At 48.7% G+C, this 15,914-nt stretch overlaps 1 protein-coding gene across 1 annotated transcript in view; it reads left to right on the top strand.

The window, feature by feature from the left end:
- Positions 1-15,914, top strand: part of PLXNA4 (plexin A4) — a 420,437-nt gene that overhangs the window by 300,931 nt on the left and 103,592 nt on the right. The window contains exons 5-7 of the mRNA XM_086475002.1: positions 8,115-8,238; positions 11,574-11,727; positions 14,427-14,526. Coding sequence (XP_086331128.1) covers positions 8,115-8,238; positions 11,574-11,727; positions 14,427-14,526 — 378 coding nt within the window. The remainder of the gene's footprint in view (positions 1-8,114; positions 8,239-11,573; positions 11,728-14,426; positions 14,527-15,914) is intronic.

Genomic DNA, 15,914 nt, shown 5'->3' with positions numbered 1-15,914 from the left:
CCCGTCTCCCCATGTCCCCATCCCCGCTTCACCCACCCTATGTTCTCTTTCCCCATATCCTATTTTCTCTTGGTGGGGCATGAGGAGATTAGGAGACACGTGATAACTCTGGTGATGAGAGTCAAGGAGACAGACAGACAATCTGAGAAGAAGAGAAGAAGGCAGGACCAAAACACAGGGTGAATTTAAGGGGAAGAGCTGAAGAGACATGAGAAAAACATGGGAAACTGTGTCCAAGCAAAAAACCACAGAACTGGGAAGGGGTGTGGAACGGGATGGGACAACATCTCCAACTTGCACAAGCTGAGGACTTCGGTGTGAGTGACCCCACACCCCAACAAAATGTCTAGCAATGAACAGGTTGGGGAGGTAAATGGGGATCCCAACGTTGAGCCTGTGTCCCATCAACATGTCCAATCCTGCCCCTGTGGCCTGTCCTGGCTGGTGCGAACAGGGTGTGCATAGGTTCCCACCTGCCACCTCGAGTTCACCAGCACTGGCAAGAAAGGTGCAAGGAAAGGGTGGCTGTGATTATTATGTCAAAGGGTGAGTGAATTTGTCCCCTGCGGGAAATGTCACCATTTGGAATCAGAAAGGAAAGCTGAAATGTCAAAACCTTTTGCAAAACAGCGATGCCCACAAATTACCTGTTTGGAGGTGGTGGAAGGGTGTCATTTCGGTTTGCTGAGCTGACCCAAATCATTGAGCTGCCTCTTGTGCTGCTCTCCCCTACCTTTGGCATCAAATACAGACACGTCACGTCCCTCTTCTTCCCTGCGAGCCCACTTCACTGGCCAGATTATGAGTCTTGCAATGCAAAAGCAGTCAAAAGAAAGCTGCTGTGCATCAAATTGTGAGGCATCTTCAAAAAGGATTAATTTGTTTGGATTTTATTTCTGGAAATTCTTTTTTTATTTAATGGTAAGATTTTTTTTTTTTTTCCTGAATAAGAAAGTTGTATAATGTGCTAATTGCCATTTATTAAAAAAAGCCCCTTTGTTCTGAGTAGCAATGTCTGATCAGATTCAATCACCACTCTTCTGTCCTGAAAATTGTTTTTAATTGACAAAATTGCAGACAAGACCTTTTCCGTTGCCAGAAAACTGACTTTTTTTTTTTTTTTTGGTTTCATATTAGAAAAGTTGTATATTTTAGTCTGCTTCTAGGAAAATGAGGAAAAAAAAGAAAACAGAATCAAAATATTTTCCTTTTTCAATAGCTATGGATATAAACAAGACTCAGTCGGGACTATATGCTGTTTTTCTGACTGCACTATTTCCACCTCCCCACAAAAAAAAAAAAAAAAAAGAAGGAAAAAAGATTCACAGAAACTTTCTTCTTGGCTTTCTCCTCCCAAGACTATTTGTCTCTGTCGATTTAGATCACTCAGGGTGTCAGTTTGGTCTCCAGTAGGGACCACCAGATCTGGCTAATGGTGTGAATTAGCAGAACAACTTTCCACCTCTCCCCGAAGCCTTGTGGCCCCAGGCCACCGTGTGGGTCTGTGGAGCAGCTGAGCGCCTCAGACCCTGCAAGCCCAAATTATAAAAGAAACTCACTGAATGATCTTATCAGGGTTTGGCATGTCTTAAAAAATAATTACCATCAGAAAGGCCAGGCATGAGGGCCACCTTGCCTCTTAAATGCATTTAATTTGTTATCACAAGTGATACAAAGGGCTGGCTTGCTGGCAGGTATGGCCAAGGGAAAAGCTCGTAGCTCATGGACTGTGGAGTAGTTTGTCCCTAATGAATGGCCAGAGAGAAGACCAGAGATCTTGAGCTGTAGAGCTCTCTGTGCAGCATGTGACTCCATCCTGGTGAAAGAAATGAGAGCTGCAGGGGTGCTCTGGCTCAGGTCATAAGAGCATCTACAGCTCTGCCAACCTCTGAGCACCCTGCTTGGGAGGGGAGGGCTCACCAGCACCTTTCTCTCGTTTCTCTCTGCTAAGAAATCAGGAGTCACCTTAAGCAAACTCAGGCATTTCAGGCAGTGGTGGGATGGAGAGATGGACAAGAAGCAGGAGGGGCAAAGAAATATCCCCCTTGGAGGCTCTTGTCTCACTCCACTGGTCTCATGAGAGATGGCGTCAGTTAGTCTTACTTCTTGGCATCGCAACTCCCCTACTCTCTTCCCTGTGCAAACATCATCTTTTCCCCAGTTTTCTTCTTGTCTCTAGCCTCCACATGGCCAGAAGAGATCTTCCTTCCACCTCCAGCCTCTTGAACCAAGCTCTATCCCCTGCAGATATTGTGATCACAGACACTGTTAGTCCAAATCCCATGAGGTCTTGGATGGGTAGATAAAACCCCAAGGTGGGAGAAAGGAGAGATGCAGTGCTCCGGAGAAATACAAGTGTGTCTCTTCAGGGTGAACTGACAGGATGTGAACGAGGGTCTACCGAATTGTATGGTGAGAGTGCAGCGAGGTTCAGGACCCCACTATGTTGGGCATGGAGGAAAAAAAGATAGGGGCAAAAAGAGGCCAGGATGAAAAATAAAGGTAATGGGTTTAGGTTTGGGTTGGGTATTTTTTTCTGTGTAGGGGGTTGGTTTGTTTTTTTTTCCTACAACAGGATGGTGGAGATGTGTCTTCACTGAGATGCAAAGGCAAGTGAAAGCATGCATATAGCACACATGCCTTCTGTTAGGCTGGCAGCTCTGCAGTAGCATGATCTGTTTCCCACACCGTGACAGGGAAAACAAAGAGCTTGCAGGTGGAGGTGTACCCCACTTGACCTTTCTGGTACCTGATCTCTCCAGGTGCATGGAGTTCTTGGGTCCATGCTCAGGCTCTCCGAAGATTTTTGGGCTTCAGATTAACCCTCCTAACCTTTGATGTTTAGGGACAAACCCTGGAAGTGGTGGAGTCAATCTGGTCTTGGTTTGACCAAGCCCTAGTGTCAAGCCCTCCCAGCCGCTCACTCACCCCTACCCCGTCCCCTGAGGGATGGGGAGGAGAAAATACAACCCAAAGGACTTGAGGATCGAGACGAAGGACAGGGAGGGCTCACTCACCAGTTATGGTCACGGGCAAAAGACAGACTCAACTTGGGGATAACAACATACATTTCAAACAAAACAACCACCACCATGAAGGAGAAGGAGAGATACAACCAGATCATAAAAACAACACACCTTCTCCACACCCCTCCGGCCTTCCCGCGCTCAGCTCTGCTCCCTCTTCCCCCCCAGCAGTGCAGGGGCAGGGAATGGGGGTCACAGCCCGTCCGGCACAAGGGGGCTCCGCTGCTCCTTCCCCCTCAGGCAGAGGGGCCCTCGCAGCCCTCCCCTGCCCCACCGCGGGGTCCCTCTCCCGGCAGACATTCCTCCTCCTGCTGCCCCAACGCGAGTCCTTCCCGCGGGGCCGCAGCTCCCCAGAACCCCCCAGCGCGGGGCCCTCCCGGGGCTGCCGCCCTCCCACCCACGGGCGGCTCCAGCGCGGCCGCAGTCGCGGCTGCTCCGGGCCCGGTCCCTGCTCCTCCGGCCCGGAGCCCTCCGCGGGCTGCAGGGCGACCTCTGGGCCGCCGCTGGGCTCCAGGGGCTGCAGGGGCTCAGCCGCCACCCCACCGCGGGCCGCGAGGGAACCTTCGCCCCGGCACAGCTCCCCCTCTGCTGCCTCACTGACCGGGGTGTCCGCAGGGATGTCTCTCTCCCATCCCCCTTCTTTCACCCACTCACCAACACAATCAGACCAAACAGACAGCAATATACCGCTTCTTTCAGTCTTAAACAATCATTCACAGCGGCGCCATTGGTCTGGCCTTGCCCAGAGAGGGGTCCAAAATTGGAGCCAAGGGAGCTTCTCGAAGCCCCTTACAGGAGCCACCTCTGTAGCCCCTTCCCCCACTACCAAAACCCCTACCAAAACCCCACCAGACACCAAATCGCCACACCTAGCAAGGCAGAAGAGCCCTTAGCATCTTGTTGCAGAGGTGGAATAGCACCTTACCCCTCTGCAGCTGGTGTTTGCGGAATGTGGCTCCAGCAGATTGCTTTAGGTCCCAGATGGCAGACCTGGGATTTAACTATGATGTCTTGGGTCCCAAACCAAGGCCTTCATCTCAGGTGACCTGGGCTTTGCTCTGCTCTCTGACAGGCATGTGTCTCTGCCTCACTTTGCTGTCTCTGCAAGGTAATGTTTCAACCTCGCAGAGCTGTCGTGAAGTTTAATTAGCTCCAGGCAAAGCCCTTTGAGATCCTCAAATGAGAGATGCTATAGAAGCGCAAAGTATTAATTTAACATTATTAAAATAATTGGTTAGTGGATGGTGAACGGAGGGTTAGCGTTAGCGGTATTTATTTTTAATGGGAGATGAGGAGGAAATAACATTCCTCATGGTTCAGCGGTAGGACCAGTTTCATAGTGTTTGTATTAATGGTTTGGACAGAAGCAGGACATTGGCAATTGTTAAAGATGCAGCTGATAATGAAACAGCAGGTGTTATTAAGACGTACAGAGAAGTGCCGTGTCTACACCATAATCTTATGCAAATAAGTTCAGGAGTGGAATATGCTCTTTTAGGTGTCTTAAGTGTAACGTGATGCCACTGGGTGGGAGTTATGCATCCGCTAATTATAGCATGAATAACACTGAATTAGGTTATATGGCAGCGGAAAGTGATCTCGGCATATTGACAGACAGAGCATGTTCGAGTTACTGATATTTTATTGAAGCGAAACAGTTATCGGCAGTACAAGGTATTTTTTCTGCATAAGCCATAAAAGACACACCAGATGAGATTGCAGCAGAATCACAGCAATCTCCCAGGGCCCGAAGTACACACTGGCTCTCAACAGAGGCAGCAGGAATGACTAGTTGGGATTGGGGTATTTCATTATCTCTTTCACAGTTCGGCTGCCGTGTGCAGGCAGCTGCCTTCCAGGTGACCACTTTTCTAAGGCAGACACTTGTGTCTGGAAGTACTTATTTATTAAAAGTCCTATTTGACTATATTTGCAATTTGCTGAACTTACTTTTTGGGCTGCAATGTCCCCTCTGGGCAGCTGCCTTCAGTGGCTGCGTGCTTTGCCACTTTTGTTTTTTGCATTTCAGCCAACACCATTCAGGGATTTGAGAGACTGATGCTGGAGGGCAATACTTTGCTCTGCACATATCGAAACAATTTTCTCTGCTGTTTAGCCCTACTCTTGAGAGAGGGCAGAACGTTTTTGGCAGGTGAAGACTGGAGGGAGAGGGTTACTTTATGACAGGTATGTACGTTTTTTGCTCCCCTGAAAGTCCACCACTTTTTGCCTCTGAAGAACCTCAGTTGCAGGTTCTGGGCAGACACCTGGGAGAGTTTGGTGTGTAAAGCCACAGGATGCTCCACATGCTCTCACTCAGGATAGGTAAGGTGATCAAGGAAGAGGAGATGGGGGAAACCATGGTCAAAAGGCTCTGGAGAAGAGCCCACATCACACTTTTCTGCATGGAAAGACCTGCAAAACCCACTGACAGGTGGCTCCATCCCTTTAGTCTTGGTTTATGCAGCAGCTGGGATCAGTTACCTGGGATGATTTATGCTGCTAGCTCGAGGAAGGGGTCTGTGATTTTGACTGGAGAGCCTGAGCGCTGCTGGTGACCCAGAGCCCAGCTTGGTTCGGTTCAGCTTGGCAGAGCTCCCCCATCATCAGGCTCAAGCACCAGGCGCAGTTGGGTGTTTTGGGTTTTTTCCCCCTCTTCGTTTTAAATTGAGAAATTGCATTGAAAAAGTCAGGTGGTCAAATTCAAAAGTTGGGAAGTGGCAGAACCGAAGTCACCAGCGGGAAAAAAAGAAATAATAAAGTGTGATCCTGTAATTAAAGCCTGGCTTGCAGTGTGGCAGTGCCAGGAGCAGATTTAGGAATGCAGAAGCTGCTTTCGATCTGGCTGTACCTAATTCCTGATAGCCTGACACTGCAACCTTAACATGATATTAAAACCAGGCTTAGTTTGGTTTGGCTTTCTGTCATTTCATTATTTGGATGGTAACAGACCTTACAACAGATATCAAGGCTGCAAGACACATCAGTTTAATATAGAGTGAGGTTTTGGTCTGAAGAGTTACATGTCTTAAATGTGTATGAGCAGTAAACAGCAAGACAAGATGCTGGTTAGTATATTCCTGCTCGGTGGTGGGGCTGGGAATACAAACCATATTCCTTGATGCTTAACCTATACCCGTGTGTTGTCCTCCTGTGCGAATGTGCTGGCTGTGTCTGCAACCTACTGTACTGTTACACTTGAACTGAGCCTGGGTATCTGCCCATTTAATTTTAGAAAATCCAGACATTTCTGTCATGCTGCAGCTGGAGGAAATAAACGGGAGGTAACGGGACATCTTGAAGGATTCAGGCACTTGCATTTTGACACCAAGCCCAAAAGAGTTTCCTTCCAAGCTATTCTCGGGAGAGATGTTCCCACACCCTGCAGAGCTTTGATGGAATAGATGTGTCTATTTGTTTTACTGAAGTGCTTACCAAAATCTTGGGTCAGCATTTTGCCGTGGCTTTCATTCCATGATAGGGGACTTGCAGTTTGGGGACTAGTTAATCGGCTATCCGTCCAACCCTCTGGAGACTGCACATTTAAAATTCCTGATCCAGCATGCGGCAGTGCTAAAGGAGGCTTAATGGGTTGAAGGCTCCCAGGGAACGGAGAGTGGGAGCTGCAATGCTGCTCTTGCTCTCTACAATCTGCAAAGCAAACCAAGAGCGTGCTGAGAATGGCAGAGATCTCCCTTTGTGATTCCTACACACGGGAAATACAAAACTTTCCTCTACCAGAAAGTTGAAGCAATTTGAGTTTGAAATTGGGGTGTCAGCCACTAGAGACAAGCCAAGCCCTAAAGTTTTAGGCCAGCCCCCAAAGCTTTGTAACATTAAGGCTCAGCCATATATTGGGTTGCTTTTGCATGTGTTTCCGTAGATCCCCACCTGCAAATCTCCGTGCATATAGGTGCAATCTCTGCTCCAGAGAGCAAGGACGTTGAGGGGTGATCTTGGAGCTAACCCTCCAGCAGCCCCCACGTGCTCTCACAACTAAGGCTCTGAAGTCTGGGAGTGGGTGAATAATTTAACATCCGCACTTAGTCTTTATAGCTGATTTTAATGGGGGGTAATAGCACTGCTAATAACAAAATCCATTGAAGACACCCTGTGCAAGTCCATAACATTAGCTTAATGGCAAAAGGTAATTGGCATGCAGTTGAAGCTGTCCTTTTGTATTAACCCTGTGTATTTCTAGGCAGACATCTTCCTTGAAGCGATGGCCTTGGCAGTGCATGTGGAGTAAAATACAGATGTGTTTTATGCTAAGCAAACGCAAATCTGGATCGAAACAGGGCACATGGCTGCTAATTCGCATTGCTGGATTGTGTTTACACCAGACAAAGACAAGAGAGGGCGACAGTGCTGAAAGCACTGACAACAAGTAGTGTGTGGTGTAAGCTTTGTGGGCTTGCGCAGCCCAGGTGCTGTGTGTCCACCACTTTTGCTGAACTGTCACTAGTTGGGAACAACAGAATTTTTAAGATTCAACCCTGGGCACCGCTAGTCAGGCGCTTTCAAACCAGTTGCCAAAACCCCCTTGATCTCCCAGGGACTACTTAGCAGCTGCTGAGCAATGGATTGGAGGGCTGCCCTTCCGAGGAGAGAGGTACCAGCAGCCCAGAAGTACCACAGATTTGCAGTCTTCTCAGCAGGGCCAAAGATCATGGGCTACACACAACTACTCTGAGAGGACATCCCTGACTAAGGTGTCCTGCTGCCCTTGGACGGGACAGTTTTCAGGACTGTGGGTTTGCCCAGGGGAAGGTTATGCTATACCTGCTATGTAGATAGAGCGAGAGAGCATCTCTACAGCTGTGCATTCTATCCAAGGGATGGGGCTTTCACCCATCACCCTTCCTCCTTTCATGGTGCCCTTGCAACTCTCCAGCCTGCTGAGCGATCTTAGCACTGGAGTCAGAGTGCTCCAGGGCACGACTGTGGTTTTCCAGCTAGTGCAGTCACAAAGGGTACAGTGTTGACTCTCCATTCAAAATGATTGCTCCTCCCATGTCCCAGGGTTGTCCTCATCCTCCCAGCCTGGCTTGGTGTTAACAATGTCCCTCTCTGTTCCCGTTTGCTCAGGTGCACGAGGAAGGAGCGGTGTGAGCGCTCCAGCGAGCCTCGGAGATTCGCCTCGGAGATGAAGCAGTGCGTCCGGCTTACCGTGCATCCCAACAACATCTCCGTCTCTCAGTACAATGTATTGGTGAGGAACGTTAATCCTTGCCCCCCTCAGGTTTAATTGACAGACCCAGGTATGTGCAACCTGGATTCAGCATGAGTGGGAAGGACTGGCAGCTTGATGCAAGAGATTCTCCACAGTCCATTAACTTCCCCAGCAACTTTCCTGGCACAGAAAGAATTGCCATGGGAGGACATTTTGGCCTTGGTTATCCCCCGTCTAGAAGTGTGGAAAGAGGCTTCCCTGTTTGCTGTGAGTAGTTGAGGGCAGGTTTGAAAGGACTCTGTGGCCTGCAAATGTTGTGGGCATCCAGTGTAGTTCTTTACTTTCCTGGGAGAAGGATTTATGTCTGGGCATAGACTTTAGGCAAGGGACATTATCATGAATAGAAATTACCTTCTAGAAGAAGGACAAGTAAGGAACACCATGAGTTATTTCAGTAAGCTCCAAGTTCCCATCACCTAGGGTGGAAATGTCTCCTTAAGCCACCAAGAACTCCACTCTGCTCCAGCTCCAGCACTAAGTGTGCAGAGCAGAGAGGCAGGATGCTACACAGAAGAACTTGGGGCTGCCAAGGTTCAGGTGGTCTTCCTCAGCACAAGGTTTAACTTTGATGGCCTCAAGCTACTCAAGTCAGCAGCCAACGAAGCCACACAGTGAATGCTGGCAGAGCAGTAGATGAACCCAATCATTTTCTGGAGTTGAGGCAAGAAATCTCTGTTGAAGATACAACCAGCTTGTGGTTTCTCTCCTGACTCATGACAGCAGTACCTTATACAGTGAGATCCCAACATGATCCGAGAAGGAGGCAGAGACCCATTTCATTCAGGCTATTAGGGCTCTGTCTTTTTGGCCATACTAGTTTGGGCTGGAATGAAGGTGATAACTCAGGCCTCAAAAGCTCCATCTCTGGGTGAGTTGGTCACTAGCCCCACACCCTGAAAGGTCTGAATGGAATTGCTCAAGGTGCAGCTGCCAGACATCTTCCAGGTGACAGGTTTTGGAGTGCTAGGGTTTCTTCAGTGATAATGAAATGAGCCTTTCAAAGCCTACATGTCCAATCATTGCTGCTTTGTTTCAGCCTCTTAACTTTGCTGTGACTTTACTTTCCTAGGCTTCAAACAAAACTGATCTGAGACATCTTAAGTCCTTTGTTCTTCTGGGAGTTCAAGGTTTCTTTTTCTTATTCTCTCAGTAGTCATTGAATTCTTTCATGTTGGAATAAATCCTGGGGGACTAGCTGGCTCAGGGCGATTGAAAATAATAGAATAAAAGACCTTCACCTCTAGGTTACTCCCAGGGCAAGTCAACTTGGAGCTGCTGGGATCAGAAGTTGCCATCATGTGACTGTTGCCTAATAATCTGCATGAACCTTTCAATGGGAGTCTCAGCCCAGTCCCGGATTGACTGGTGACCCAGCTCATTCACAGTCACCACAGATAGTCTCTTGGCAAACCAGGAGCAGAGCACCAGCGAGCAAATGGCTGGTGGTGTCTTTAGTGAGTCTCACTTGGGTTCTAGCAAAGGGTCAATGATACTGAGTTCTTGCTACAGAGGCAGGGAAGGTATGTGTGGCCAGCCAATCTTTTAAATTTGGGGCACTAACAGGGACTTGGACAATTGTATCTGAGTCTGTTTCAGTCCAGGGCTGCTGCTGTGGGATCTCTGAGAAGACATACTTGCTGGGGGAAGGCTCCATTCTTTCCTCATGGCAGCAGCTCCAGAGCAGGCATGTGGGATGTAGGACTTCTTGTCTGTTCAGAGTGTGCATTGGCTCACGACATTTGTGGCCAAGCACTACTGGTCTATCCATTGGTGTCATCTTCTGCATGGCACATCATTCTGCATCATCCGTGCTTAGAGAGAGATTTATTGAGCAGAATAGTTTCCCCTCCTCCATTGCTAGCAGGGTACTAATGAGCAAGGAGAATGGATTTAGCCTGAGTGCTAAATCCATTCAAATAACCAAAGCTTTTTCCTACTCTCCATCCAAAACAAAAAAGTCACCTTTCCCATTGCCGTTCCCATTGCCGAAAAATGAACATAGTCTCACAGAGGCTTTGTATCAGCCAGGGCTAAGGCCTGTCTGCTCAGCCTTTCTCCATGATGGTGCCTAGTGTGAAGAAATAGCGCCAAGCCTTCTCTAAGTGAGGAAAACACGGTGTGGGGGAGCAGTAAGCATTATGTTATGTTATCATCCTCTTCTGCTTTGTCACCTGGACTGACCTCCTCTGTTCTTCGTGCTAGTGGAAACAACACTTCTGCATGCATTTGTGTCTCCTTTCAGTGGCTGTCACCTCAGATGGGGCCTCAGATAGCTCATGGAGGAGGCAAGTGCGGAGAGCATCTGCATTTGTGCTGTGTCAAGTGGTTGGCTCTAGTGTTTGGTCACAAAACCGCTAAATTTATACTAACTACTAGATAATCAGCAGGTGCTAGAAGTACCCTGGAACGCCTCTCTGTGTTCAGACATTATCTGGTGGGTTGGGCAGGACCCTCAGTGATGGAGAGCCATGGTGCAGGACCTTAACTGGTCTGGGAAGTTAGCAGCACGAGGGTCCTTCTCCAGAGCATGAACATGGTGGAATCTAGCCGTGAGAATCCTTGTTTCACGACCATAAGCAATGCCATAGCAATGCCAGAGTGTGTTGTAGGTTCTAAAAACATGGATAACTCCTCCTTCAAGTATTTTTTTCTATGTATGGAGTCCCAGTGTAACATGTCCCCAGAGCCAACTGCTTCTTTGGTGGGATGGGCAGGAGAAGTTTGCTGTGCCTCTAGAGACAGCGTTTTTTTTTTTTGTGGTGGACTGAAGGCTGTAACTAGACTCTCCTTACACAGGAACTTGGTGACAGAGTGCTCCCCCATCTGCTGATGCTAGGAGAGCAGGCCGTAGAGAGTTAGACTGGAGCGCTACAGTTTCTCTGTAGTCTGCAGAGTGCCTCTTGTGAGTAGTAGTCACCTTCCTCAGAAACCGCGTGCCTTGGGGCCACCAAAGCCCTGGTCTTCACGGCTGGCTCCAAAGACTCCCTGCCTAACCTTACACTTGCATGACAGATAGTGAGCACTCCCTCCCCTCCACCAACCCAGCCAGCACTGGGATGCAGTGCAGTTGTCCCTGCATAGCCACGTACCACTTGTGTCGGCATCAGCATCTCATCCCCCTCCCCCTCTGCACACACATCCCTCTCCTGAATCGCTGCTTTCTGTTGAAGGAGGATGCTCTCTCTAGCAAGAGGCTCTTTGTCCAACCTCTCCAGTGTAATTCTCTCCTGCCAACCCAGCTCTGTTGTTTGACTTAGTATTCTCCCTTTTCTTTTTTTCTGTCTCTTCTTCCCTCCCACCATCTTTGCTTGCAGCTGGTCTTGGAGACCTACAATGTCCCTGAGCTGTCAGCAGGAGTCAACTGTACGTTCGAGGACCTTTCGGAGATGGATGGCTTGGTGGTGGGCAGTCAGATCCAATGCATCTCACCAGCTGCCAAAGAGGTGCCCCAGATCATCACGGAGAACGGTGGGTATTCCACAACTCCTCCGGCTGCACCGCTTCTCCCTCCCTTCCTCATCCCCCAACTCTCCTTCTGCTTTCTCCCAAAGGAGAGTTTGGAAGCCTGAAGGCAGGGTATGCAAAGCACAGGGAGTAGGTGGGACACTGTACCGGTGCTCGCTGGTGGAGCTGCACAGCAGCACATCGTAGCATGAGTTGTCTGAATATGTGTGTGTTTGTGTGTGCACATGTGTGCAAGCATCGAGCTGCAATACCAGCACCTGCATTAAGGTGCTTATATGTGTGATCCTACGTGTTTTCAGACTGCCACCGAGTGGCAGTTGCATATACCTAGCAAAGACAAGAGGTGGATGTGGGTTATTCGCTCACCTTTTGCCCAGGCTGGTCTTATACAACCCGGGGAATGAGGCTGTGTGTGTTCTTAACACATCCCATTCTGTGCAGCAGCCACAAAGTCCTGCATGACCTGAACAATCCTGTCTGTAATATCATCCTGCTCCTGCCACGGTTAGATCTGTACGCTCCGGTCATTGTCTCTGTCCCAGCCTTTACCGCCTTCAGCTGTTCCAGGTTTGATACTGGCTCCCTGTCCTAAGGTGGTCCAGCACAGAAAAATACCTCCATACCATCTCCAAGGATGTTCTGTGTCCTCCCTCAACCTCCTGCTCTTTTTTGTTTCCCTTTTCTAACAACTTTTCTAGGTACTTTCAAGAGCACTTATGGCTCTTGAAAGTAACTTTTCACCTTTCACTGTAAAAACCTTGTCCCTGTTCATCACCCTAAGAGGCGCAGAGAAGGGTGCTGCCATTTTTGTCCTTGGCTTCTTGTGAAAAATCACTGTAAATTTTGTCTCGGAGGATCCTCAGGCCACAGAAGATGAAGTGACATAAACTGTCAACATCTTCTCTGCTCTCCCCAAGCTGCACACAGCTGCATGTCCTCTCCATTGCAGTCCCAAAACAAGCCCCCAGAAGGCTGTTGCCATTTTAGTGTCCCACTGAGTTTCAAGTCATGATGGCCTACCAAGACAGAAACTGTTTCCTTGGTATGGACATCTGTCCCAGGCCAGGCTATAATCAACCAGCAAACAAAAATAGCAGTGGAAGCTGGAGGCAGGACAAGAGAGAGAGATTTATGTGAAGCACAGTTTTCAGAGAAGCTGGACACCTGCGGCTTGCACCAACTTCAGCAGCTGGTGCTCTGCACCTCTGCAAAGCCCATTCCTAGTGCCAGAAGCTGGATTTGAACCAAAAGATGTGTGGCTCTGTAGCACATCTGATCCCTGGGGCCATCCCGTCCTCACATCCTGTTTTAAAATATATGCGATACGCTGGCAAAGTCGTTAAGTACGAAGCAGTTAACAGAGCTGTCAAAGCCGGCGGCAGCAGATGGGCAGCGGAGTCGAGCACTGGCAGCAAAATGTGTTTAGCGAAGTGTGTGGTCTGTGTGCGTGCGTGTGTTTGTGCCTGTAGGTGGGTGAGTGTGCACGTGGGCACACACTGTGATGGATTGTCAAGTTTGCTCTGGCCTGATTGATTAATGAATCTTTCAGGTGAGGAGGAAAATAATAGAGGTGAAAGGGCCAGCCAGGTTGAAGTCTTGAACCAAACATAGGTCCCTTCCCCACCAAATTACTGCAATTACTGCACCTACTCATTACCCACAGCTGATGGGCTCTGAATAGAGCTTCTGGCGTTGTGGGAAGAGCTAGCAGTTGACTGCCCAGCATGGGAGCGGTGGGAAAGGGAATGAGGAGATGGTGTGTGTAGGAGCTGAGGTGCAGGCTGTGCTGCAGATGGGTCTGCTATGGAAATGGATGTGTCCTTCTGGAAGTGCAATGGCTTGTGAATGTCTCTCACACTGAGATGGGTTCTTTGTAGCCAAAGGCTGGGGTGAATGGACCTTGGAGTAAATGGGGTGAGTGAACCTGGAGGAACTGTTCACATGAGAATCTTCGTGTTCGTCAGCATTTCCCAGGCTGCAGATAGGGAGCCCCTACCCTGTCCTCACTGTTATGGTATCTATCCTTCTTGCTCGTTCCTTCATTCTGCTTTCTCAAGGTATAACCTCTCTTCAGGGGCAGGATCTGGAGCTGGCCTTTTTCAGGCATGGTTGTCCTCGGAATTGGGCCCTATTCAGACATTTTAAATAATGAGGGTGAGGAGAAAGTAGATCTTTCTTTATCCCCTTAGGAAAACAGGTATGTTTACCCCTCAAACAGCGTATGCACAGGCCACCAACATCTGGGGCCAGATATTCCACAGGCCCCTTGCTTCTGTGGACATCAAATGAACCAGCATCAAGGAAGAAATTTAAGGACAGTACTCCATTTTAACGGCTTCCTAATTCCAGACATCTGCATCCTGTCTCTGAGCCTAGCTTTCCTACTTGATGACTTCAGTCACCCTATTTTTGAAATTAGTGAGTTACCATCTAGACTTGTCATCATCATCCAGTCCAGACTCTGCTCCCAGGTATGATAATTTCCAGTGGTGAAGACGTATTCTGTCACCCCAGTACCATAAGAGTGGGAGATGTACCTTTGGAGAGCTGGGCTCTAAAAGGATTTTATTGCACTTCATCTATTGAGGATAGACTAGCCATGGTACTGTGGGACAGCTCCAGGTGCAGACTCATAGCATGGCCAACAGACTTAACTAGACCAACAAAGCAGTCATACACTGATATGTCTATTTTTTCCCCAGGAGACCATCACATTGTTCAGCTTCAGCTCAAGTCCAAGGAAACGGGTATGACCTTTGCCAGCACCAGCTTCGTCTTCTACAACTGCAGCGTCCACAACTCGTATGTTCATTTCTTTTGATTCCTGCTTTCCATTCTACTCCTGGATCTGCCACAGAACCCACTGCTGACTGGGGCATATGTCCCTCAGGAAGCTGGTTAGTTGTGGAGGTGACCATGGGTCAAGGCCACTTGTGTGATAGTCAGCACAGTGGGGTCCCTCCTGAGAAGACCAAGAGTAGTATAGTGACCATTTGTTCTGCTGAGGAGCCTTTGCAGAAAGGCATTGTCTTGAGGAGTGGTACATCCTCACGTGTCCCTCAGGCAGAGGAGCATCACAGTAGTGGGATTTTGCCACAAAACTGAGTCAAAAGTGAGTTATGACCTCAGCATATGGCCCCCTCATTTTCCTATTAAGCAGCTTTTGGCTGGATCCTGCCCATACATACACACCTCCAACCCTCATCTATGCTGTCATTCCCACCAGTAGGAGCCTGCCCCAGGTGGTTAGCGTAGGCTTGGACCCTCAGATCTGGAAAGACAGGAGTTTCTGGTTCCTGCAAGATGTGAACTGGGCAGGGAACACCCAGCTGATTCCCTCAAGACCATCTTTTCCATCCTGCGAGCTCCTTTTCCACCCTGCACTGGTCTTTTCCAACCAAAATGAGTCTATGGTTCTTCTGGGGTTTAGCTGGCACCCAGGGCTGCTCAGGTGCTGCCCCACCGGAGCGGGTCTGCAGATTTCCTGCAGAAAGATGCCCTTCCAGCAGGTTGATCCACCCCTAAGCAAGGCTGAGCTGCTCTGTCCCCACCACTGAGCCACCAGAAGTGTCAAAAGCAGATAATTACTGCAGCTCAGCAATTCACAAGGAAAGGCAAATCCTATTTCCGTGTTGCTGCTGCTTTGACAAACAGTGTCAGAAAGCAAGTGTTGGGGGGGAGAGCAGGAGAGATGGTGGTGTTAAATATTTATGGCATGTTTTGGTTTCTTACTTGACAAACTATAATACACTATCCATTTTTAATTTGATGTATCAGAGCAAGAACTTGTTACCAATTTGAAGAACAACTCGCTGTAGCAGAGCTGAAAGTGGATTGGAGTTGAGCGAGATTTCACAGAGACAGGGGAGAGGGTGTGTGTCTGCCTGTTGGGCTCAGCCAAGCTCTACTGGAGGCAATTTTTTTCATTCCTGCCCATTGAAAACCTAGTGGCACATAAAGGCCAGAAAAATCCCTCCCTCCCCCCTACCAAGTCCCCTCCAGGTACTTCAGAGCCTGCAGCTGCGTGAAGGTCTCCAACAGTGTGAGTGACCAAGAGTCGCTACCATCCCGTGCTTGTTTTGTGCGGAGAGCTTATGGCTCAGTTTGATTGCTGGTGAGCAGACATCGTATGGAGTTAAAAAAAAAAAAAAAGAAGTGAGATGTAGGTATAAGTCAGTGCTGTAACACAG

This window comes from Leptosomus discolor, chromosome 1, assembly GCF_034619465.1.
Source record: "Leptosomus discolor isolate bLepDis1 chromosome 1, bLepDis1.hap2, whole genome shotgun sequence".
Classification (NCBI taxonomy): domain Eukaryota; kingdom Metazoa; phylum Chordata; class Aves; order Leptosomiformes; family Leptosomidae; genus Leptosomus; species Leptosomus discolor.
Note: the sequence above shows the minus strand (reverse complement) of the source record. Positions and strands in the feature narration are given on the sequence as shown.